Source organism: Chenopodium quinoa, unplaced genomic scaffold (genome assembly GCF_001683475.1).
Source record: "Chenopodium quinoa cultivar QQ74 unplaced genomic scaffold, ASM168347v1, whole genome shotgun sequence".
NCBI classification, from domain to species: Eukaryota; Viridiplantae; Streptophyta; class Magnoliopsida; order Caryophyllales; family Amaranthaceae; genus Chenopodium; species Chenopodium quinoa.
In genome coordinates, this window is record NW_018743292.1 from 5,993,816 (window position 1) to 6,021,058 (window position 27,243).

General features: G+C 32.5%; 3 protein-coding genes across 4 annotated transcripts; 2 read left to right on the forward strand and 1 right to left on the reverse strand.

Moving 5' to 3' along the window:
- The first annotated feature begins 1,954 nt into the window (after positions 1-1,954).
- On the forward strand, positions 1,955-2,485 carry LOC110735860 (uncharacterized mitochondrial protein AtMg00310-like). Its single transcript, XM_021916039.1, has one exon. The coding sequence runs from the start codon at positions 1,955-1,957 to the stop codon at positions 2,483-2,485; it is 531 nt and encodes a 176-aa protein (XP_021771731.1).
- Positions 2,486-7,155: 4,670 nt separating this feature from the next.
- LOC110735861 (agamous-like MADS-box protein AGL62) lies at positions 7,156-8,571 on the reverse strand. Its single transcript, XM_021916040.1, has one exon. It carries the CDS (start codon positions 7,882-7,884, stop codon positions 7,156-7,158), a length of 729 nt encoding a protein of 242 aa, XP_021771732.1. The 5' UTR covers positions 7,885-8,571.
- Positions 8,572-19,934: 11,363 nt separating this feature from the next.
- LOC110736664 (diacylglycerol kinase 2-like) lies at positions 19,935-26,817 on the forward strand. 2 transcript variants are annotated; one of them, XM_021916953.1, is made up of 8 exons: positions 19,935-20,237; positions 21,996-23,194; positions 23,481-23,853; positions 23,934-24,010; positions 24,211-24,330; positions 24,464-24,628; positions 25,101-25,238; positions 26,155-26,304. In XM_021916953.1, exons 2-8 carry the CDS (start codon positions 22,076-22,078, stop codon positions 26,302-26,304), a joined length of 2,142 nt encoding a protein of 713 aa, XP_021772645.1. In that variant the 5' UTR covers positions 19,935-20,237; positions 21,996-22,075. The 2 variants fall into 2 exon arrangements, with proteins under 2 accessions (XP_021772645.1, XP_021772644.1); XM_021916952.1 differs by lacking the exon at positions 19,935-20,237 and having other exon boundaries at positions 22,076-23,194; positions 26,155-26,817.
- The last annotated feature ends 426 nt before the right edge of the window (positions 26,818-27,243 follow it).

The following is a 27,243-nucleotide window of genomic DNA, read 5'->3' on the forward strand; positions in this document are numbered from 1 at the left end:
AGGCCTTTTATTGAAGAGTTTGATGGACCCTAGTTGTGAGCCGTGGTTGTGTGGAGGTGACTTTAACCTCATGCTTGTTTCTTGTGAGAAGCAAGGTGGACGTGTTTTTAATAATGAGTAAGCCGATATTTTGCGTGATGCAGTGCAGTTTTGCCAATTGTTTGATATGGGTTACATTGTTCATGATTATACTTGGACCAATAATAGAGGTGCCATTGAGAATGTACAGGAAAGGTTGGATCGATACTTTGCTAATCAAGCTTGGAAAGACTCCTTCCAGGGCTCTTTTGTCACGCATTTATCCAAGAGACGTTCCGATCATCTCCCTATTTTACTATGTGTGAAGGAAGCCTTAAACACACCAAAAAAAATAAAGAAGAAAGTGAGGCTTTATCGTTTTGAAGAGATGTGGTTGAGGGATGAAAATAGTGCCGATATTGTTTCAAGTGCGTAGGATAGAGGTGGCGACATATGCTCAAAAATTGCCTTCACCTCGGCAAATTTGAGTGTTTGGAGTAGGGAGAAATTTGGAGATTTTGTGAAAGAGATGAAAGATTGTCGAGCAAAGATGGAGAGCCTTATGAGTAAGGCTCAATCGAATGAGGTTATTGCTCAAACGCAAGCGTTAGATGATCGAATGGATGAATTGGAGCGACGTGAGGAGTTGTATTGAAAGCAGAGAAGCCGCCAAGAGTGGCTAAAAAATGGGGACAAAAACACGACTTTTTTCCACACAAAGGCTAAGCAAAGAGCGGAGAGAAACAACATAAATAAAATCACAGATGCGGCTAGTAGCATTTTTTTTATGAAGACCAGATTTCGGCAGTCTTTGTTGACTACTTTACTGATCTTTTCGCCTCTAACAGCTATATTGAGGTGGAACCAGTTATTGCCAAGGTGGAGGAGAAAGTCACAGCTAGGCAACGTGCTACATCGTCTTCCCCATTCACTGCCGATGAAGTTCGGGAAGCCCTTTTCCAAATGCATCCCACAAAAATTATGGGATGTTGTTGGCGTTGATGTTGTAGAGAAAGTACTTGATATTCTTAATAATAATGGTGACATAGGCTCTATGAACCAGACTCATATTGTGCTTGTTCCGAAAAAAAAAATTGTGTAAGTCTCCTGTTGATTATAGACCTATTAGTTTGTGTAATGTGTTGTATAAAATTGTCACCAAAGTGCTTGCTAATAGATTAAAAGTAGTACTCCCCTCAGTTATTCATGAATCCTAGAATGGCTTTGTTCCGCGACGTTTGATCATAGATAATGTGTTGGTTGCATATGAGTGCTTTCATTACCTTAGGAAGAAGAAAAAAGGAAAAAAGGGGTATTTGGGATTGAAGCTTGATATGAGCAAAGCCTATGAATGTGTAGAGTGGAGTTTTTTGGAGAAAATAATGCTGAAATTGGGCTTGCCGGAAAATTATGTGACTTTGATGATGAGATGTGTTACTACAGCTTCTTTTGATGTCCTTGTGAATGGCCAATCTTCGAAATCTTTTGAGCCTAGTCAGGGGCTTAGGCAAGGTGATCCACTATCACCTTTCCTTTTTATTATGTGTGCGGAAGGTTTTTCTGCTTTGATTAGAGATGCTGAAAACAGGAGACTCATTCATGGTGTTAAAATTGGTCGGAATGTTAATCCGATATCTCATCTCTTTTTTCCGGATGATAGTCTCTTGTTTGTACGGGCTAATGAAGAGGAGGTGGAAAATGTGCTCGGAATTCTTTCAACCTATGAAGTTGCTTCTGGTCAGAAACTGAATATGGATAAATCTGAGGTATCTTTTAGCCGAAACATTGCATTAAGCAAGAACGGAAAAATATTCTTCAGATGAAGTTATCTTTTAAGGCTGTCGAGGGTCATGAAAAATATTTAGGGTTACCAACTTACATTGGTAGTTCTAAAAAACAGGTTTTCCAAAATATTCAGGATCGAATCTAGAAAAAAATGAAGGGTTGGAAAGAGAAATATTTATCTCAAGCGGGGAGGGAAGTGTTGATCAAATCGATAGCCCAAGCGATCCCTACTTACACTATGCAATGTTTCTCCGTTCTGATGAGCATTCTTGATGAGGTTGAGATGTTGTGCCGTAATGTTTTTTGGGGTCAAAAGAGGGAGGAGAGGAAGATTAATTGGGTGGCTTTGGAAAATCTATACATTCCTAAGAAACAAGGTGGACTTGGTTTCCAAAATATGAGAAGCTTCAATAGAGCTCTTCTTGCAAAACAAGCTTGGCGCATTCTCACTAAGGAGGACTCTTTAATGGAAAAAGTTCTTAAAGGCAAGTATTTCCCAAATACTTCTTTCATGGATGCAAAAATTGCCTCAAACTCGAGCTACACATGGAGTTCGATTATGAGTGCACGTGATGTGCTTTCAAAGGGTATAAGAAAGATTTTGGGGAATGGAGCTTCTATTGATATTTGGAAGGACCCCTGGGTTTCTACCCTTCCTAATTTTTATGTATTGAGCAGCTGAGGTTCAAGTGAAGATGCTCCTGCCACAATTCGTGAATTTATGGATGATAGAAACTGGAATTTACACACTCTTAATTCCAATTTCTCGCCCCTGGAAGTGAAGGAAATATGCAATATTCCAATTCCGCTCTTTGATAGTCCGAATTCCTAGACTTGGCACTGGTCAAAGGATGGAAGTTTCTCTGTTAAGTCTGCGTATAATATGCTGAGTATGGAGCAGACTCGTGCAAAAGCCACTACTTATATAGCTTCGATTGACTTTGAATGGAATAGTATTTGGAATGCTGAGCTCCCCCGAAGATTAAAAATTTCTTTTGGCGTGTTGTTAGGGGGGTTGTTGCTGCTCGTGCTACATTGCTTAGTAGGGGCATGACTATTGATCCTGCCTGTCCTATGTGTGGAGATAGGCAAGAGACCATTTTGCATATGTTGGTGATTAGTGAAGAAGCGAAGCTGATGTGGTATTTATCTCCTTTGAGACTTGATGTGTTGAAATATAATAGAAGTAATTTTGCAGAGTGGTGTGGTGGAGTGCGTGCGGTGTTCAAAGATCCTTCTTAGTGGAATATTTTTTGGAGCATATTGTGGGGAATATGGTTACGCAGGAATGATTGGTTGTATGCAGGCAAGAAGAAGGGGATGGTTGATGTTATCCATAAAGAGGTTAGTATTGTAGGCGAGTTTGAAAGTGCAAAGCTTGCAGCGGCAACCCCGTCTCTGAAGTTCTAGAATGCCAATGGAAAGCTCCCCTAACTGGTATCATTAAGGTAAACTCTGATGCTGCTATATTCGAGTCAAATATGGTGGGATTGGGGGGTGTAATGCGAGATGTTGTGGGGGATGTAGTTGCAGCCACTTGTTTGCAGGTTGCTGGGAAATATGATGTGGATGTGGTTAAAGCCTTGGAAATGAGGCATGCTTTAACGATTGCTATAGAGTCTGGTTTTTTGAAGGTGTGCCTTAAGACGGATAATCTTAAGCTCTATCATAGCTTACGTAAGAGTAAAGTGGATCTGACGGTGTTCGGCTTGATCATCAAAGATATCATCAAGCTTGCTAGCTCCTGCCATGTATGCTCCTTTGCCTTTGTGAAAAGAAATGGAAACCGAGTTGCTCATAATTTAGCAAAGCTTAGTTGTAATTTTTCTTCTCTTAGAGTTTGGTTGGAAGAGTATCCTATTGAGATATATGAGGTTGTAATGGCTGATTTAAGCCTTTCTTCTACTTAATTTTATCGCTTGGTTTCCCGTAAAAAAAAAAAAGAAAAAAAAGTGTATATAATTTATATTTGAAGGTAGTAAGTTTCAATTATTCTCACTTCTTACACTGAAGGTAATATTTTTTAGGTGACACATTGCACATTTAATTGATCCGGAGGCATCGCCCAGGCCAATAACTAATTCCCTTTCTAAAACGACAACTAATTTTACACCTAATAAAAAAAATTAATACCTCAATTATACTGAAAATTTCACCATACACCCGGGTGTACCATGAGCATGGTACACCCGGTCATAATACAAAGGTTATTAAAAAAAAGGCGAAAAGAACATTGCATATAAATTAAAGTACATAAGAAAAAAAAAATTTAAAAAAAAAAAAAAATCAAAACGATTCCCTCCTTGATTTAAGAGATTGATTTGTTATTTATATTCCTTGATTCATGAAATTGATTTATTATTTACATTTTATATATTATTAGAATACTTTTGGTGAATAGAATTTCATTTTTTTTTTGTTAAGAGAGAGAAATTAAATTCATATAGAGAGAGAAACCATGGTAAATTTTGAATTTCAAAGTGATTCAATGTTATAATAGAGTTGATTTTATCATTCCAATATAATCTCTTAATGATGTAATTGATTAATTCGTTGTTGAGAGAAAAGGTATTTTTTTTTTTAATTTTTTTTTTCAGTTTTCGTGTTATTTCCTAAGGTTGAAGATGATGTTCTTCGTATTATGATAAATGTTCTTTTACAATTTCTTGGATACATATTCTGTTTTTTATTGGAATGGAATATGTTCTTTAAATATGATCAATATGTTCTTTGTATATGAATTATATGTTCTTTATATTATAAAGAGTGTACTTTATATATGTAGATTAAAAATGTTCTTTGCTGGGTTTCAATAATACAAATCATGTTCTTTTAACTTAGATAATATGTTCTTCTATATTAATATGCGTTTGCTTTAAACCTTATATTATTTTGGGTATTATGTTTTTATCATTGTGCTCTCTTGTTTTATCCCTTATGTTTTTTTGGTAACGGTGAAAAAATATGTTTAATTTTTGTACATATTTTTTTTTTAAAAAAAAAAAATTGAAGTAAAGTATATTGAAAATGATATTTTAATTTTTGAATTTTGAATTTTTGAAATTTGAAAATGAAAGCTTGAATTATATTTGGTAAAAAAAAATCTTAGATAGAAAAATTCGGAAAACTCAATATTTTGAAATGATTTGACATTAAATGCGTGGTAAAAATCAATTGGTAACTATCTATTACCTTTTTTTAAAATTAGTTTCTCTAAACTTACCATGTTCTTTATATTTTAATGATGTGTTCTTTTATAATTTAATGATGTTCTTTACATTTATAAGTTATGTTCTTTCTGCTTTAATCCGGATGTACCATGTGCATGGTACACCCGGTTGTACGAACCAACCATTACTCGGCCGCTCCATTACGAATCATGCAATTATTACTTTTTTTTACTTCGGACAAAGGTATTATTTTTTAAAAATCACGGTCAAATTTAATAAACAAAAAATAGAACAAATCATTAGAGACGAAGAGACTATGAAGCAAAATCTAAGTGCGCACAACGTTCGAATGCATTGATTATTTGCACACGTATCAATTGTGATGAAGATTTTCATGTCTCTGTCGTCAACCTTTGGAGAATTAGAGAATATATTATTGTTTTTGTTTATTCGGTCGTGATCATATTGTTTTTTATCATAACAACAACATTACTTTTCATAAAAACATGAAACACCAATTAACCCTATAAATAGAGGTCGATAGAGAACCAAAAAATTAAATCAACAATCCAAATTCCATATATATTACCTTTCTGATAGAGTGTACAAATCAATCCTAACCTTCAACCATCACAGACAAAAAAAAAAGGTTCGAGTAAGAATAATGATGAGTTCAAGAGTAGCCATATTCATGGCCATGATGATGGTTGTTGTTGTTATCCAATTCCAACCCATTTGCTCTCAAAATGATCCCGAATTCATCATTAGTTGTCTGGATATGATCTCACCGGAATGTTCATCTGATTCATTGGACAACTGCTGTGACGCGCTGATACGGCTAAGGCAGGATGATCGTGGATGCTTTTGTGCCCTATTGTCAACCAATAACCAATTTGGCAACAACGATGAGTTACAATCCCTTAGAGAAGATGCTACAAGCTGCGGAATTTTTCGTCATAGGTTCGGGTGCACCACTCCATAATTCTAAGGGTGTACGTTCATTCATTGCTAATGGAGGTTTTAAGTCATTGATTTGAGTTTGTTTAATTTAATGGGATTGCATTTCTATACATGGTGGTGTATGTGCCAAATGTGTGTGTGAGCGTTTTTTGTTTCTTTTTTGTATTTAATTTGTTGATAAGGAATTACGAGTTTACGACCTTGCTCTTCATGTGTAGTACGGTTGACTTTAATTTGTAATTAAAACCAGTGGCTTTATCAAGGCTACTATATTGGTTCACCTTTATGGTGAGGTATTGAAATATTATTGCATATATATCTACTCCCTCCGTCTCTAAAAGATTGATTTTTATGGGCACTTTTCATGGGTATTAAGAAAGTTAAATAAGAATTAAAGTAGTAAAAGTGCATTGAAAATGTGAGTTTACATAGGGTTTGCAAAAAAGTAGAGAGATAAAGTAATAAAGTATATAGAAAAACAAAATTTACATTGGGAATCTAATTTTGCACAAATATTGTTGCAAATTAGAGGATATTTTATTGCAAATGTGATGATCATTTTGGGACTAAATTTTGGCCATAAGGGTCGAACTTTTAGGGACGGAGAGAGTACTATTATTATAGGTACATATGTATATAAGAATAATGAGATACTTTATTTATCACCAATTGACACACTTTAAGACGTAACTCATGTAGATTCGTTTGAATGCCTTTAAACTCTCTTTACTAACTCCCATTAGGCCATCACATTTACTTTTTAACAAAATAACAATAGATGGATCCAATTAATCAACCCAGCTTTTTTTTCCCACATTTATCTCAGCTCTCAATGCCTGCCACAATCTAACATAAATCAATTATAAATCATATTTATACGCACTACCAATTGACAAAATATAGGCTTCAAAAAAAATAAATAAAAAAATAAAAAATTTGACAAAATATACAATCAAATAATATAAATCGATTATAAATCAAAGGACTTGAAAAATTAAAGCATATTGTTGCAATTGTAGAAAGTTAAAATAGCATACTCATCAAAACAATATCATATCTCCCGGGTTACAAAATTTGATCAAATTTATAGTAGATATTCTTATAATATAATGCTAATTCTACTATAATTTGATCGAATAAAACTGACATACTACATAAAATTGCAACTCTAAACTAAATATCAAATACTACTAGCAATCTTACCGAAAACCATAATTTCCGATCAAAAGCAATTCGAAAAATCGTTTACCGGCAACAACGACGACGGATAAACAATTTCCTTCTGATCAACGACTTCTTGATTAGTCGAATTGGAAGAACAATTATTATTATTATTAATCGAATTAACCCTAGAAGAAACTTGATCACGTAAACCCTCAAGTGAAACCTTCAATTGTTCAAGCTCCGAAAGCCCTAAATTATCAATCGGCTTATCCCACCAAAACCCGAACTCGCTACTATCACCACGTGGACTACTCCCATTGGACGACGATGATGAACCAATAACATGATCACTCCTTTTTTTCTCAACCTCAATATTAGTCAAAACCCTCTTGTACTGCTCAGAAAGTACACCCGTACCAAACTCGTTTCCATTACCACCATTTATTATATTATTATCATTATTTTCGACGCCTCTTGTATAATTAATATACCGACTAACAACTGCATCCGCGTTCGGGTGACCGAACGAGAAGAGCTTCCCAGCACCGGAGAAAGTGATGACGGCAACCTCGGAACCACATAAGGAGCATAACTCACTAGCCTTCTTAAAGAGCCCGCCTCGCCGTTTCGTAAACGTAACTTGTTTGCTTGTTTTGTTTATTATAGGCTTAATTTCAATCTTCTGCTTTCCGGTTTTCTTCTTCATCACTATTGGCTCGACTATGAAATCTTCGGGAAAATTTAGGGTTTGATCTTCTATTCTAAGATCATCCAGGTATTCCTCCATTGTTATTGATTGAAGTGTTATTGTGGGTTTAATTATATCATGCGGGTGTTCACTGAATTTTAGAATAATATAAGCTGTGTATTTATAGAATGTGAGGAGAAAGATAATGAGGAGAGAGAAAGTCGGTAAATATTATATGATGTGTCAGAAAATGTTAACAAGAATATTTTTATTTAAGGGAATAAAATCTTTGTTATTATAGTGTTCGTTAAGAATTCTAATGTGGGTTTCTTGTAAAAGATACACCGACCTAAATGGTTATAACGTATAAGATTCATGGGCTGTATTCGATAATGATAATCAAAAGCCCAACACTTAAATCACATTATATTCTAACTAGCCCAAATTAAGGCTAAAAAAAAAAGTAATAGCTTAATGTAATTAAATTAAAATAAATAAATAAATAAAATTACTCCATTACACAATACATACTTGAAAATCAAGAAATTTTATTGACGATTTTTATTGAGCATATAACAACTTGCATAATCCCATTATCCAACACGGGGGTGTGGAAGATCAACACTACCCCCAGGATTAACATAGATTAAAACACGGTTGCAACAGAAATCAGTAACTGCAATGGTAGAATCTGTTGCCTTAATCACAACCGTCAATTCAGGATTTTCACTTTCAATTAGGGTCTTGGCTATTGTTCCTTCCTTTCCAAGCAACTCTGGCCACTCGTACTTTACCCCTATTCATTCATACATAGTTATATATATACATAAATACAAGAAAATCGATCTATTAGCTCATTCATGATTATAATTTAAATTGATCATAGATTGATGAACCCATTATTATTATTAGTCTGGTCAAGTCTAATATCTTAAGTAACATCGGTTACTAGTAATAATTAACAGCATCTCCAATGGTTAGAGTTGCCAATTCCTAACCTGGCCAGATAAACCAACCAGACTCAACTCGAATATGAAGTTATTGAGAGAACGACCCGAACTAGACCCGAAAGGAGCGGTTAATATATTAATAAAATTAAATTTAAAACTTAATTAAAGACTCATTTAAATTAAATCACAAGCTCATAGTTAACCATATGGGCACAAACTTGTTACAAAGGATCAAAATTAGCTTAAATTCTTAATTATGTGCCATATAAAGTTAATTTGCTAATTAGTTAGTTATCATTGGAGATGCTCTAAAAAATTAAGATTTTTTTTATTTTCAATACGTAGCAAAAAGATTTTAATGGAATTAAAAAGGAATATTGAAAGATTATTTGTGGTTGTAAGAAGTATAGTACATCATGAGACGTTATTTAAAATACAAAGGAAGATTTCTATTATATACTTATTCGAAATAGGTTATTCATATTCATAATTTTGGAAATACAATCATATTTAAAACAAAGTTAATCAATATAATTAAGCACATGGAAGATATCAATAGCTACTAAGTATTTGCCATACCTTGAGTGCAGCATGAAGAATTGTCACAATGCTTAGGATTAGCACAAGGTGGATAGCCCATTCTTAATTGATTTTTTTTTAATAACTCAGTTTTTTGTATTTGGTGTTGTACATTTCAGTGTTCTCAGCTTTATATAATGTCATCAGTCATACAAAGAAGAAATTCACTATTATATTTTTGTAAAAGGAAAAAAATCAGACTTGATATTATTTCTTTTTAGGGAAAAAATCAAACTTGATTAGTTTTTTTAGGGAAAAAATCAGACCTGATTATTTTTTTTTAGGGAAAAAATCAGACTTGATTATTTATTTATTTATTTTTCAGGGAAAAAATCAGACTTTTTTTTTTTTTTAAGGAAAAAAAGTAAAACTTGATTCTTTGCCTTTAACACTTTCTTGTCAATTATTACGCATTAATTTTTATTTAATAATATTGGCTTATATGTATCCAAAAATCACTCACACATCACGAGCATAAAAAACAAGTTACATTTAATGTGTTCACAGTAGTCACAAGACTCCGCCAAGTGTCAATTCTCATAATCCTCTCCCTATAACCCTATTAACATCGTCATGTTGTCACTTGATATATTTGTTAAAGGGCCAACAACTCAAACAATAGCTTAAACTAATAGTTGAACCTCAAGATTACTTTATATACTCTATTACGCATTCACACTCCCTCACATGATAGCCTTTAAATTTGGGCTTAAAATGTAAATGCAACATGGGCTCTCTGCATACCATGCGTGAAATATTCTACTTGAAAGTGAGGTGAATGAGAGTTGAACTATGATCTTTGTGTCACAGTTGGTTTCGATATCATATTAAAGGACTAATTCAACCCCCAAGATTAAGTTAATAGTTGAATCCCAAAATTGGTTTATATACTTTATCAATATTACCTCCGTCTTTATTTTTTTTTACCCAATTGCTTATATATGACTCTAAATTTAAATTTATATTTAACGTTTATGGGTCGGCCCTTTACCATTGATTATATCAGCCCTAATTTTAGGAATAGCCTTTTATTTCCCATCCTTTTTCCTCTATATATTTTGACAGACTCTATTTCATAGTCATATGAAAAAATACTTCACTCTCATCAATCGATCATGTGGTAACATAGTCTTTATTGCAATACCACATAACTTTATTGCAATATTACAACTATATTTTAGGAAACACGAGGATGTGGAAGGTCAACATAACCCTCCGCAGTAATAAAAATCAAAACACGATTGCAACAAAAATCATCAATTGGATCTTCCGAGTCCTTGAGCACAACCACAGGCGTTAACTTTGGATTTTCATGTAAAATGATGTTCTTGGCTTCCGTCACCGGCTTTCCTAGCAACTCCGGCCACTCGTACTTTTTCCCTAACAAAATATTCACGTACTCAATATATACAGAGTTTACATGCATGTACACACGTTCATCAAAAGATCGAGTTATTGCTTATTGTGCGTACGTAGAATAATTAGAATTATAGGCTTTATAGCTATCAAATATATGTGCACATTAAGACCTAATTTAAAAATTATACAAAAAGTCATAAAGTATATCATATACGGAGTACATATATACATACATGTAATATAAAATTTTAAACACTACGAGTATTATGCATATGTGGACATTTTTATAACTCTAAGAAAATCAAATGCGGCAAACAAATAAAAAACAGAGGTGTAGTATTAGACCTGGAAATCCTGACCTAGACCCGATGATCCGAAATTGACCCTACCCGATCCATACCCGACCCGAAAATGGAGTTGACCCAATCCTGACTCGACATCCAAACTGACCCGACCCGAAGTTGACCCGACCCGAAATTGACCCAAAGTGTTTGACCCGAACAGATCCGATACCCAAAATTGACCCGAACAAACCCGATACCCAAAATGTCCCAAACGAATATTACCTTATAATTTAACTTAAAATGTCTTGTACCAAAAGTAACTCAAATTGTTCATCTTCAACCGTAGCTAAGCTCATAAACTGAATTGATAGTTTTTATTATAACAATAACAAAATATATATTCCGTATAAAATTATTCATTTGAGCTTGATTCACAAATGAAACAACCCGAACATGACTCGAGTAGATTTTGACCTGATCTGAACATACTTGTCCCGAAATTGACCCGATTCGAACTTGACCCGAAGTTGACCGAAACCCAAATCGACCCGACCAGAATATTAGCTGGCCTAAAAGTGACCCGACCCGAATGACCCATTTGCCAGGTCTAGCTAGTATTACAATAAAGTCACAAATTATATGCAACACTCCATTTAATTTACTATCATACCCTGAGTGCAGCATTCAGAATCCTCACAGTGCCTAGGATTCAAACATGGTGGGTAACCCATTCTTTGATTATTTTTTATTTATTTTTTTTTAAAAAAAAAAAAAAACTTTCAATTTGTTTTAATTTTGGTTCTCTCTTTGTCTTATATAGTACTCCATATAACGTCATTTAATATCATTCTAATTGAACATTATTGGCCAATTTTAGTCGATCGTCTTGTAAAGGAAAAAAATCATTGGCTAATTGATACCCTTCCATTTTTTTAGATTGGGAGATTATACCCTTAGCTCATCATTAATATCCTTTCATATTATTTACTGAAATAATTTCAATTTTTTTTAATTTTTATGAATATTCTGTTTGATTTATTGACTTAAATTAGACTAAATCATGATCACCTAATAAATTATACTCCGTACAAGTATAATTGACCATATCATGATTTTCTAATAATTATGAAACAAATCTTGATCACTTTAGTAACTTATTAAATTATTGACCAAATCATGATTTCCTAATAATTACTTCGTATTGAACAAATCTTGATCACTTTAGTAACTTAAATTATTGACTAAATCGATCATGATCACCAAATAAAAACGAAAATTTATGCATGTATTATATGAAAATGGCTCGATTATTGACCAAGTCATGATTCCCTAATAATTATTGAACAAATCTTGATCAATTTAGTAACTTAAATTATTGACTAAATCATGATCACCTAAGAAATACGAAAATTAATGCATGTATTATAGCTTTATAGCTCGATATTTCAATGCTTACACTTAAATTTAAATCCGAAATTGGTAGGGGAACATCTTAAAATTTATCTATGCGAAGTAGAGCGAAAATAGGCAAAAGGAGAAGAGAAAAACATTTGACTTAATGAGGCATTGTTTCCAAAAAAAAAAAAAAAAAAAAGAAGGCGGACACATCAATCAATCATCAATAATAATAATAACCTATATACTACGTACTAAAAGACACACCAGCAATGACACGTGTCATTTTCTGGTGTGTTTTTTTTTTTTTATAAATATCCATATAGGAAATAAATCTTATACATAAATAAAAGATTACAAAAGATTTTCCTTCAAAAAACAAAAAAAAAAAAAGTAGAAAAGATTTAATGTATCCTTCCAAATATATATTGATACCATAAACTTCTTAATATAATTTATGACATATGTAGAGTTATGTACTACTTTACCATTAATAAAACAAGGATTTTTTTGAAAAAAAAGATATTTGTATTATTTAATCATGTATGAAAAGCTTGCCAAGAAAGATATGAAAAAATAATTTAAGTCAGTTGACTATTGAGGGAAAAAAAATGCAACATACATAAGCGAGAATGAATAATAGTATGCAAAAAAGAAATCTATTTACAAGCTAAATACACCTTGTTAAGATTTTCATTTAGTTAACAAGAACAAAACGATATAAATTTGTTGGTGAGATATATATAAATATACATACATACGCATTTTAAAGTATCTATTTTGCTAATAATAAACTTTCATAATAAATTCATTTTACAAATTAATAACTTAGCTAGATTTAATTTTTTATAATTAAATATAATGTTAATTAAAGAATATTTATTGAAAATTACCGTACATGGCACAGTTACTAACCTAGTACACGATATGTCTACGCCAGTTTCTTGTATTAGGCTATCATGCTTCATGCATTGTCTTAAAACATGCACATACATTCATGTCTATTAGGCTATCATGCATTGTCTTAAAAGTATGAATAGTAATTAACCAATGAAAAATGCACCAGTACTAATCTAGCTAGATTGTTAACAAAACCAATTAATTTATATTTTAAATTAATAAGTTATGAGAGATACGTATATTGGCCTTTTTATGTGGTCACCTCACCCTCCCTCCCCCTTTGACTTATACAATAGTTATATTTAAACTTAATTTTGCTTAACTTATTTTAATCGGCTTAGTTATGTTTGGTTAACAAAAAAAATCTTCCTTTCACCAAAAAAAAAAAGAAAAAAAAAAAAAAAAAAAAACCCTTCTTTTGACCTTAACTTAATTTTTCTGAATTTTTTTAAAATTTTATTTTTATAAGATAAAGCGAATAGAAATCAGTTTATTTTTAAGGCTAATTAATTTAATAATTGAACGTGCAATTGGAATGAGATGGAATATTAGAAAATGAAATTGGTTAGTGTTAGTGAACAGTGCTCTCACCCTCTTAAACGAAAGTACACTTGCGTCCTAAAATTCCAATTTTGGGAATATCTTGTTGCATGATTTTCAATGCATATTTTGACCATCCATATAGTCCAAAATTAGTACGTATATTTATAGAAATGAGCACTTAATTTTGGGACACCAAATAAAGAGAGCGAGCACTTAATTTTGAATAGAGGGAGTAAAATATTGATTCTTTAAAAGTACACCTTAGGACTTATCATTAATCAAGCAAGCTAGATTACACGTAGCAATTTTTTTTATTTGATTTACATTTTGTATGTGAAGATTTTAAAAAAAGAGAGAACAACACAAAAGAAATAAATATATTAATATACTATGGAGTATTAAATTTTAAATTAAGATGCGCAAAAATTAATACTTAATTCCATTGATATAATTTGTGGTAATGTTACATATATTCAAAATATTCATGCAATCAAACGAACATTAAAACTCCCTAAAGTAACAGATTCCTCTATCCAATACGAGGATATGGATTAACAATAACATCTTGTTTAGCATAAATTATGACACGATTACAGCAAAATTCCTTAGGATCATCATTTAAAAATTCCTTAGTCTGAATCACAACATTCACTTCTGGTCTATCATGTTGAATGGTATCCAAGGCTTTGTTAACTTCTTCGCCTACCACTTCAGGCCATTCATACTTTTTACCTGTACGTTCATATATAAGAAGAAAAAACAAAATCAACATAAGACGAAAAAATTACTCTATACTCTCTATTACATGTAACAAATTACATTAAAAAGAGCGAATAAAATCACCCTCCTCCCTAGATAAATAAGGGAGGTTTTAATCGATCTCTTGCTCGCTCCCCAATCGCCTTAGGGCGTTGTTGTCTAAGGGACGTTAATTTTTTTTTTTTTTTTTTTTTTTTTTTTTTTTTTGAATTGGTTAATCAAGTAAAGGTGCCCTCCTCCTTAGGGTTGTTGTCTTAGGTTAATAAGGTAAAAGAAAAAAAAACAAATACTTCGTATATAGCATAGCATCTTATTATTGAGAATTTTAGTTGGGGTTCGAGAGATCAATATATTTGATCAAATGACCAAGAGCATGTTCTCTTCAAATTAAGTACATAATAATTCTGATTAGACTAAAAATATTTAATTTACTTATCACCATAAATTTGTAGTTTGTAATACTTCATTTTTGATTTATTAATCATATGTCAAAAAATATATATATAAAAATAAATTTTGTAGTTACATATAAAATACAATACTAATTATGAAAATTATGCAATTTTTTTGACATAAACATCGAAACAAATAACAAGAACTTGCTGTAACATTCTTTCTTTACACAATACTGTAAAAAAACACGTTCAAAATTTAGTTAGACAAACACAACAAGATCACATTAGAAAAACCATACCATAACACCTTATGAAGTAATATTGATATCATGAACACAAATTGTTAGGTTTTTTTTTCTGAAAGAACACAAATTGTTAGTTGTTACCTTGACTGCAGCATACAGGATCATGACACTTATTAGGATTGTCACAAGATGGGAAAACCGTTGTTTGATGATTAATTCTTGAGATTTTTGACCTCTTTGTTTTTAATCTTCAGTTTGTATTTTTGTAGTTGTTTTTATGCTTTATATAGAGCAATATTTTCATTGACTAAAACACACTGCTATAAAATGAGTAAATGACCAATTAAGGCACTTATTAGGCCCTGTTCAGTTCACCTTAACAAAATAATATTCATTAAAAATAATTTCAGTTCAGTAAAAATAAGTTCAGTTCTGTAAAAATGATTTCAATTCAGTAAAATTAATTTCAGCTCAGTAAAAATCAGTAACTCTAAAGAAGAAATATAATAGAGAATCAGTAAAAAATAATTTCAGTTCTTCAAAAATAATTTCAGTTCAGTAAAAATAATTTCAGTTCAATAAAAATAATTTAAGTTTAGTAAAAATAATTTCAGTTTAGTAAAATTAATTTCAGTTAAGCAAAAATAAGGTGAAGTGAACAGGGCCTTTACAAAAAATCTAACAATTATTACTTTACAAAGGAATGATCAATTATAATTTTTATCTTAAGGTAAAGATCCTTTAATTTTCCTTCCTATTTATAGATTTTAATTTCTATTACACTGAGTAAGGTCCTGTTCACTTCACCTTATTTTTGCTGAACTGAAATTATTTCTACTGAAGTGAATTTTTTTTTGGTGAACTGAAATTATTTTTATTGAACTGAAATTAATTTAACTAAACTGAAATTATTTTTGCTGAACTAAAATTATTTTTACTGATTGTCTATTATATTTCTTCTTTAAGTTTACTAATTTTTACTAAACTGAAATTATCTTTACTAAACTGAAATTATTTTTGCTGAATTGAACTTATTTTTACTAGAACTAAATTAATTTTACTGAACTGAAATTATTTTTACTTAATATTATTTTTTTAAGGTGAAGTGAACGAGACCTAAAGAAATATTAAAAACCAAATCATTTCTGATTTCCTAATTAATAAATACGGATTTTTATTGAGCGAACCATGTATGCATGATCCTTAGTAATTTAAATTATTTACCAAATCATCAGCACTTAGCAAATTAATTTAATTATTGACCATTATTATTAAATTTTGATTTCATTTTCATGAGAAGCATAAACAAAAGTCATACTAAGGCATATCGAAATTACCATGAAAGCAAAATCGTACATCTATTGAGTTAGACAGACTGTAAGTATATAATTTGAATAAGTGTACAGGTGGTTTACACTTTACAGGAGGAAAGTTTGGTCTACAAACATAGCCTAAGGATGTTTCATACTAAAACCAATTGGTAATTGTAGGAGTAAATTCTCTACCTTATAAATTGGGATCATCTCTCCTTTTTATATAATGTGGAACAGTTATAAGTGGTTTACAATGGGTTTCAAACTTTCAGCATATACTCCAAAACCATAACTTATTACATGCTTAAGCTTGAAGTCTTGAACATTAAACATTAAATACTTTAATCAAATAACATCAACATCGTTGCTCCCACGATGTTCTCTCTTCCTCTTAATCAAAGGCACTAGCTCTAATTTAAGATGATAGATTAAATAATTAATTAATTTCATTAAAAATCTGGGATAATTTAAATTTTTATTCCTCACATTTCATGCATCGCACATTATTAATACAACTCCGATCCCAATTCCTCTATCCAATTTGAGGAAATGGAATGTCAACAAAGCCATGGTTTGCAAAAATAATAACACGATTGCAACAAAAATCAGGATTCAAATTATAAATCCCCTTTCAACAAAAATCAGTCTCAATCTCAACCGTCACTTTGGGATTGTCACTTTCAATGATTTTCTTGGCTTCCGTTGCATCTTTCCCTAGCAATTCTGGCCATTGATACTTCTTTCCTACACATTCATAAGAAGAACAAATAAGGCAAATGGCACATGTTTACATATACGATACATAAATATTCCAATTCAAACAAGTCCTTGATCGAATGACAAAGACTAAAGGCATGCGCAAGAAAGACCGCAAGTTTAGACCTCAGGTTCACATTTGTTACACGTAATTCATCTTGCCTCTACGCCTCATTTAATTCAAACAAAAATATATAAATAAATAAATGATTAAGTAGTTTTTTTTTTTTTTTTTTTTTTTTTTTTTTTTTTTTTTTTTATATATAATGAAACAAATCACATCAAAAAGAGCAATTAAAGCCGTCCTTTATTTGAAAACCAACCAGCTAGACTAATAAAGGGAAGAGATTTTTAATCAAACAATCACCCTAATACTTTATTAAGGGTCAACATCGTCTAAAACTAACGATATTCAAGAAGACAAATAACATCATATAATTGAGAAAATAGATGGGATTAAAGGATGAGTATGCATGGATTATTTTTACGAAAAAAAAAAAAAAAAAAAAAAAAAAAAAAGATTTGTCACCTTGACTACAGCATGCAGAATCCTGACAACTTCTAGGATTGTCACAAGCCATTGTTGGAATAAAACCTCTTTGTTTTTCATCTTCACTTTAATTTGTGTATTTGTATATGTTTAGTTTATGTGATTTTACTGATTTATATAGGCATTATTTTGGAAGACTATAATAAGTACTTTAAACTGACCAATTATTTTCTTCAAAAAAAATAAAAAAAATAAATAAAAACTGATGACCAATTATTGTAGTCCTCTTAAATAAAAAAAGGATCAATACATTAATAGTGGAGATTTTATTTCCTTATATTATGATTATTATCGATCTCATTCTATTTCTATTAATTGTGTGTTCACTTGTAATATTTGACCATAGACTATCAATATGCATGTAAAGTGTGTTTTAAATTTCAAAAATTATAACATGTACACGATGTTTGTCATGCTTTACTTTCACTATTTCCTTGACATGCATGGTTAGATTGCTTTAATTTGAACATCATTTTAAAAGAGTAAGGGAAAAAAAAAAAACTAACGATATTTTAGATATTTTATGTGAACACTACATCCTCAGCTCTCTTATACAACCATAAGAATAATTGTGTAAGAAAAGAGGATCAATATATTTTTTAGATGTTATATATGGAATCATGAGTACAAAGAGGTTCAATAATCCCTTATCTTCCCCCCACTCTCCCAAATTATCTAGCCTGCTAACCCGAGTTGGGTTGATCCATGAAGGAGATCTGGCCCGATAGCGCCCTTCATCTTACCTACCAAAAAAAAAAAAAAATGGAATCATGAGTTAACTAAAAATAATACTCATAATATTTTTGAGTGTTTATACATGAAATGAGTGGTACAATGTTTACATAATACTTTTATATAAAGTTAAGGACTTTCCCGTCATTCACCTTATTTATACTAAATTTGTCCACCTTAAAAAAAAAACTCAATTTAATTTATTTTTGTTGATTTATTGTGGTAATTCCTCTTTGAAATTATTAATAATTTTCATTAAGTTAAACTTACTTAACCGTTTTAAGTGAGAGTAACTTTTACTAAACATGCACTTTTCAAGGTTGAGTGAATTGGGCCTTAGAGAGAGCAATATCGATACATATTCTTTTTCAAGGTCAATTTGAATTTTACACATTAATTCTTTAATTTGCACCATGTAGTACTTCATGCGAACCACAAATTCAGTGGTCACGAGTCAAGCAAATCGATGCATCTTGAACTTAACTTAATAAACTTCCCTTAAATCATCCTCAATCAAATTTTCATTCTTAGAAAAATTATCCATAATTTCGGATAAATTTCAACCAGTTTTTGAACTAAGAAATAAGAGTAGTCACATGAAAAAGAGATGCTTGTTGTCCCAACCTAAAGCAAGTATACAAAAGATGATACACCTTTTTGTAGTTCCTAAGGCAGTTTCCCAAAACTGTCAATTTTGGCCGTTAAGTAGGGATATATGAATGCTCATTTTGAACACCCTCAGCAACAATTCTGGCATTGATTATCAGGTTTGTCTACTTGACAATTTGACATTCATCTCGATCTCTCATCTTTAGTACATAAATGTGTCTTACTTCAATCCAGATTAACAAACTACACACTTTAAGAATGGGGGGAAGAGTAAGGGAATTTATATACTTAAAGTGTCCTTAGTAAGGATTGAACCTTCAACATTAAAGGTTTCATCTTGACCGCTAGGCCAACACTTAGTATATGAAGTAATATGTATTATTATTATTAGTCCCTATTATTACAAATGTACAATTCTTGTTCAATTAGTAATTGTTGATACTTACAACTATACGGAATCAAAGAAAGTAGTTTAGTGTTAACAACATAATACTTTCTTGATGTATAATCCATAATTCGAGTATAAATCATAAAACAATATTGATTTTTGAATAAATTTTTTAAATATTAAATAAATTCAATATGGAATTTGATTATTTGATACAAAAATTAAGGCAAAAAGAAAACCAATGAGAAGAAGACCTTAAAATTCATTGGGTCGCCCCACCTTTCATGTTCTTAACTAAACACAATTTAATGAGGAGTAATAAGATTTATAAGAGACTTATACTCTATAAAACGTGTTTTTAGAACCAAATACAATTCTTATTATCATTATAAAAAGTCACAAACACAAAGCCGTGTTAATTGCGTATTAACAAATACCCTTGTCTCCCTAATCTCACCATCCATACTCTCTTTCTCATATTTCTTCTCTAACAAGTATCTGAATCTCTCACAACAGTATAAATAAACAAAACAAAATTAAATAAAACCCACTTTTTCTTTTGACAAAGTACTCTTAATAATTTAGTTAAATTAATTAGGAATTTAATTATAATTACACTTTTTACCGCCAATTCAAAAAAATCTTGCCAATTTTCTTCTCTTCATTTTCTCTCTCCTCTCACGTAACGTCGCCAGGTTCGTCTTCCTTTTATTCCGGCTTTTGATTCTTTGCTTTTTATTTTTTAATTTTTTAAGTAGATTTGATCTGTTGTATTTTTCTACAGATCTGCTTGAATAATCTTGGATTTTATTTTAAAATTTCGAATCAGTCACAATGTTTTTGATTTTTTCATATGGCTTTTGTAATTTCGATGTGATTCTTTTTTTTTTTTTTTTTTTTTTTTTTTTTTTTTTGAGGAAAAGAAATTGCTGATTTTGCAATTTTGGTGGAAATTGCTCTATTAGGTTAAACCCTAGCTTTGTTAAATTAATCGAGAGAATAAATTTTTTTGAGCTGTTTTTGGAGGAAGTGAATATCTTGTTATTGTAGTTGTAAATTTGTAATTGCTAGATAAATTGCTAAATTAGGTTAGAAAGATGTAGGGATTCAATTTAATGAAAAATTTGGAAATATTAGGAATTTGCAGCTATTTGGTGTGAGATTAGTTATTAGCTGTTGAATTTGCATTATTAGCTGATCTGCACTTCGATGAATTATGAAGTTTGGGAATGTGAATTAAGGTGTTAGGAAGTAAATGATAATTTTCGGCCAATTAATCGTAAGCTAGTTTTGAATCTGAATTCCCAATTAGGGGTTTTATTAGCTCGTGATGAAGTGATATATGTTCGAAAATTTGCCATAGTTTACCATCGCCCTAAACTAATCTGATTAAGCTCTTGTCTAGTGAACCGGGAGGGGGGTACTTAGGTGATCAGACAGACGATGTTTACCTTGTTGCGTAGAGAATGTTCAGTTCAGACCCTTTGGAATTTTGCCATTGTATACCATCGCCCTAAACCAATCTGATTAAGCTATTGTCTAGTGAACCGGGAGGGGGGTACTTAGGTGATCAGACAGACGATGTTTTCCTTGTTGCGTAGAGTATGTTCAGTTCAGACCCTTTGGAATTTTGCCATTGTATACCATCGCCCTAAACCAATCTGATTAAGCTCTTGTATAGTGACCAGTGGGGGGGGGGGGAAGGTGATCAGACGGACGATGTTTTCCTTGCTGTTGCTTAGAGAATGTTCGGTTCAGACCTTTGAGGCCTTGATATGTATTGGGCAATTTAGAGCACCAGGTTTATGCTGTTGACATCAGAAAGATGTTAGTTAATTTATCCACTTTGGGTTCTTTGCTCCTACTTTATACTTTATGTTTGCGTTTCAAAGGCAATGTGTGAAGTATGATCCTCTAGGGATCTCTGACAAATGATCAACTTCTGAATCCTAAATGTCGAACGTGGGTTGTTCATAGACCTCTAGATGTGAGCTGTGCTGTTTGGGATGTGAATTATGAGATTGTTAGATGATATTATTCTCAATGTTCAGGTGGGAACTATAGTGCTAGCCCTGACTTCTTAATTTTGACCAAAAAATTTAGTAAGGTGTAATAGGAATCATAAACCATGCCCATATTATTGGTTCTATCTCTTTAATGATTATGTTAGCAATTTAGGAGGGAATATGATTTTTTTAGTCTCTGACTCTCTTCTATTATGGTAACTTCCTTCACTTATAAACTGGAGTTATTTTTTTGCCCATGTACATTGATCATTTTATCTATTTGAATATAAAATATTACAAGGTTGGCTTAGATTGTTAAGGTTTTTCTCTAATGATGATAGTTTGACTGTTGAAAATGTGTTATTTAGTGTTCCTTCAATTCCCATTGCAAGTTTTTAGTACATTATCATGCTTCTTATTTGTTATCTATGATTTTGCTCTCATCAGGTATTGTTGATCAACTGTCATGTGAGACTTTTGTACATACCATTTCTAAGCAAAGGTGATGTTTGCAAGTTCGGTACACAATGTTTGACTTAAGTTTCTCAATCTCAAGGCTATTGGCTATTTCAGATGCTTTTGGCCCTGTTGTATTGGGATGGTTGGTTACTGGATTATTTGGACTCTTGGCTGTTCTGTTCGCCCTCCTTAGGTGGCAGAAAAGAACATCTTTAAATTGGGTGAAAGCTGCTGCTAGAGCAAAGCAAAAAGCATGGAAAAAGCTGATTGTTCCAGTATCACATCATACATGGGCTGAAGATTATGGTTGTGGTGAACAGCTATCCACATGCTCTGTTTGCCTTACTTCTCTGTCATTCTCTCAAAACTTAGGTACAAAGATAGTGTTTCACACTCCTGTTCATCGCTGTGCTGTTTGTGGTGTAGCTGCTCATTTCTATTGTTCCCAGTTTGCCACAAAAGACTGTAAATGTTTTGCTCAAGCTGGTCAGAGCCACGTGCAACACCATTGGTCAGAAAGATGGTTCAAGATGGATGATAATCCTGAATCTTCGGCATTTTGCTTTTACTGTGATGAACCTTGTGGTGTTCCTTTGATTGATGCTTCTCCTACATGGCATTGCATGTGGTGTCAGCGTCTCATACATGTTGCTTGTCATGCCAAGATGTCAAAAGAATCAGGGGATGTCTGTGATTTAGGTCCTCATAGAGATATCATTCTTTCTCCTTTGTGTGTGAAAGGAATTGATGTAAGATCGGTGAGAAGCTTAAGCTCGATAAGAGAAGAAATGATAGCATCTACTGTTCGTGGAGAAATGCGGCGAAGGCGCAATCGGAACAAAAATGGAACAAGTCGCTCTATTAGTGGCAAGTTCGAGGATGTGCCAACTGCTGATTCTCCACTCCGTTATATGCTTAATGGTATAGCTACTTTGAAGAAATGCTACAGTGAGAAAAATTTGGACTTTTTGTCAAAAAATGGCAAAACATATGGCTCAAAAGGAAGTAATGTTGGATTAATCAAGAAGAAGGGTGGAACATTAACATACGGACAAACCAAGAAGTACAAGCTAGTGGACTTGCCAAATGATGTTATACCTATTTTAGTTTTTATAAATACCAGAAGTGGTGCACAGAATGGGCCTTCTCTCAGGAGGAGACTGAATATGCTCTTGAATCCTGCACAGGTAATTAATAGATCTTTCTAGCAATACGGCATCAGTTATCTTCCACACTTGCATAAGAACGTTTGTTCTCAGAATGATTGTTGTCATTATATACTTTTATGGTTTGACGGACTAATGACAAGATAGAGAAAAAGGAAAGTGGAGGGAAGCAAAAGTTGTTATGCTTTGGTGAAAAGTTGTTGCAAAAGTTGTAATTGACTAATTGGCTATATATTCTCATCAACTCATAGACCAATTCATGTTCGTTTAATATGGCTCATCAGCTTACCATTCATTTTCATGGCAGGTGTTTGAATTGAATTCTTCCCAGGGTCCTGAGGCTGGTTTGAAGCTGTTTAGCAATGTGCCAAATTTTAGAGTATTAGTATGTGGTGGAGATGGTACTGTTGCATGGATTCTTGATGCAATTGAAAAATTTAGCTTTGAGTCACCTCCACCTGTTTCCATTCTTCCGTTGGGCACAGGAAATGATCTCGCAAGAGTTCTACAATGGGGAGGGGGTTTCTCTAAAATTGAGGGACCTGGCTTAAGCAACATTTTACATGAAGTTAATCATGCAGCTGTTACAATGGTGGACCGCTGGAAAGTTGATATTAAAGAAGAAAACTTGAACAATGATTCAGATAATATGCGCTCGAAATATATGATGAACTATCTAGGTATGCAGAGCGTCATTGCTTTCTGTGGTTGTTCTTTAGCTGTTGTTTTGAACTCTAATTTATTGCTTGTAATTTTTTAGGTATTGGATGTGATGCCAAAGTTGCTTATGAATTTCACGTGAACCGGGAGGAAAACCCTGAGAAATACTATAGTCAGGTAGCTTACCTTCCCAATTTCTCGAACTTTTTTGTCATGTTTGCTCATCATGTGTGCAGCCGGTCTTTGTTAACTGTGAAGGTGGTCTTCTGGTTTACTGTTAAACTGTGTATTTCCTCCATTGGTTCATCCTGCTTGACAATTTTGGTTTTATATGCATTATCTTGTCATGCTAAATGATTAAATCATCTTCTTTGCAGTTTGTGAACAAATTGCGATATGCCAAGGAAGGTGCCAGGGATATGATGGATAGGGCTTGTGCAGACTTACCGTGGCAAGTTTGGCTTGAAGTAGATGGGAAGGATATCCCGATTCCTAAGGTATGTGGTGACATATAAACGTGTATGGGGCACATCGTACATTAGTGTTGGTAGTGCAGTTGTCTTATTTTCCTTTTAAATTTTTAGTGGATATATCTGTCTGAATTGTGATGCAACCACCTAATCTTATCAGGATGCTGAAGGTTTGATCGTTCTCAATATCAGTAGCTACATGGGTGGAGTAGATCTTTGGCAAAATGACTGTGAGCATGATGATCATTTCACTTGTCAATCATTGCATGATAAGATGCTAGAGGTTGTTTGCGTCTCTGGAGCATGGCACCTTGGAAAGTTGCAGGTAAATAAATGATTTTTCTCCCTGGTTCAATTGAAAATTCCTATAGATTAATCTGGATAAAGCAAAAAAAGAACAAGTTTGCTAAGTTGCTGCTGTGTCAATCTTAAGCTCTTGCTCTCCCCTTAAACAAAAGAATTAAAGGAACTTGCTGGCCTTTTTTCGGGTTTTTTTTTTTAATAAATAAACAAAAGAATTTTAGTCTCAAATTCATTTAGAAAAGCCAAAATTATTTTAAGTATGAAGAATCATTCTTAGAGATAAGCTGAGAGATGTTTCAAAAAAAAAAAAGATAAGCTGAGATAATTGAAATACATTTATTGTGCCCAAAGTGTGAGGGTGAGGAGAGATGGGTTTGTGTCAGTATATTATTTTGCCAAGATGACTTGAACCCAGTTCACTCTATTTTGCTTCCCATGTGATTTGAATACAGCTTGTGTATTAAATTCTTTTATTGCCTTATCCTTCTTTGCAGGTTGGTCTTTCTCAAGCCAGGAGGTTGGCCCAGGGTAGCATCATAAGAATACATATTTCCAGCGCTTTCCCAGTTCAAATAGATGGGGAACCATTTATCCTACAGCCTGGCTATCTAGAAATATCACACCATAAGCAGGTATGCTGTGATATATAGAAGTTTTATTTACTCTACCTCGATCCCTCTTTTTGCCTTGTTATTGGCTGAAATGGACATTTGACTCAGTGACACCTTGACTGTTTTAAGTTGATACATCTCAACCAGAGATCTTAGGCTATTGTCTTCCCAGAGATCTTAGTGATACCTTGACATTATTTAAGCTGATGCGTATTAACCAGAGAATGCTATTGTCTTCCCAGTCCATTATCTCATCCCTGCATAATGTTAAAAATTGTTTTTGTCTTTCTTTAGAACCTACATTATTTTCCATTGCTACAAGTTTTTGTGCCATCTATCTCCTCCATTATTATTAGCTTTGAATCTAACATATTTCTTTTTCTTACTTCTCCTAGTTGCATTATTATTGATCATCTTTTACATGGACTTTATCCTTGCATGCTTGCTTCCCTTCCACTGTTGTGAATTTATTGAAGAGCTTACCTCTTTAGCTGGCATTTCCTTGTATTGCTTTTGGCCTTTTGCTTTCCCTTTACATTGTATTTAACTTAAATGATTGATTGTTGCCGGCCTTCTTAGGCTGGATATATCCTTAGTCAAATCAGAATACTTGTATCATCCTTCCCCCCCCCCCCCAAATAATTAGATTCTTGATGAACCCTTTTTAGTTGTGCTTTGGTTATATGTCTAGGATGGAACTTTATAAAACTTTGCTTTGTTGGAGACATGTGCTAGTATTATACACTTGCATAATACAAATAATTTTATCAACTTATTGATGGCAAGGTATTGGTCTCCTATGGTGTTCAAGATTGTATGCCTTTACTTTTCTGCGATGAACTTTGAAGGTCATGAACCTTTACAAGTTCATACTTTCTAACTTACACTTGATTAAAATTGAGAAAGCCTCTAACATTCTGATAATTTTCATTTGTAGGTGTTTATGTTAAGGAAGTCGTCTGAAGAACCTAATGCCCATGCAGCTGCAGTGATGTCAGATGTTTTGTTGGATGCTGAGTGTAAAGGCATTATTAACTCCTCTCAGAAAAGAGTTCTAATTGAGCAGATAGCTCTTCGCCTTTCATAGTGAAAAGTTGGGCTTTCTTTTTTGTTTCCCCTTCTCATATCTCTTTATTAGCGCTAATTTTCCTGCTTAGTGCTAACGTTCAGTCATTAGGGAGTTAGGAAAGAAGAGTGGGGTTTGTCATCTTCTTTCTCTCTCTTTTTTTTGGTTCAATTACCCATCCTTGAGCTCTTTTCACTTGGCCTTGGTGCACATCCAAACTTGCTAGTTGACGAAAACTCCCGTGTTGTAGTCAAGTACATATGAAAGTATACAAAGGTACAGTTTTGCCTCAAATGGATATAGAGAATTAGAAATTTTGGTGTGTTTGAAGAGTAACCACGACGTATAGATTGAGATTTAAGTAGATAGTTCTAATTGTGTAAAGCATGTGATTTACATAGATAATTAATTCTTAGAACAGTTTGCAGATTGTAAAGACATGTATCCTCAAATGTAACCGAATGAATTATCTCATGTTGCTGTAATTTTCCCTGTTTTCTCAACATTTGTCTCATTTTCCATACTTTTTCACCAGCTCGTAAGTCTTGACCAATACTCCCTTTGTTTCATTTAATTTGTCATATGGGGCAATTTCATTAGGACGGAGAGAGTATTTGAAATTGAATAATAATCAATCCAATTACTCATGTAAAAAAAGATTAAACATATGTTTACCTTTGTGATTCAATTTTTATGAGACAGATTTTCATTTCTTTTAAATTGGTGGGTGTGATGGATTGAGCTCTATGATCTTTAAAAAGTAAAAAGATCAACATTAATCAATCAACTTGAAAGAAAATTGACATACAGGTGATTATGTCATTAATTTATTCATGCATCAATATGGAGTAATGCTTACAATTGATTAAAATTAATTAGAAAATTAAAGCTTTAAATTTTTTCTAATAATATATGGAGTAATAAACATAATTTTCTACTTCATCCATCTCATGAATCTTG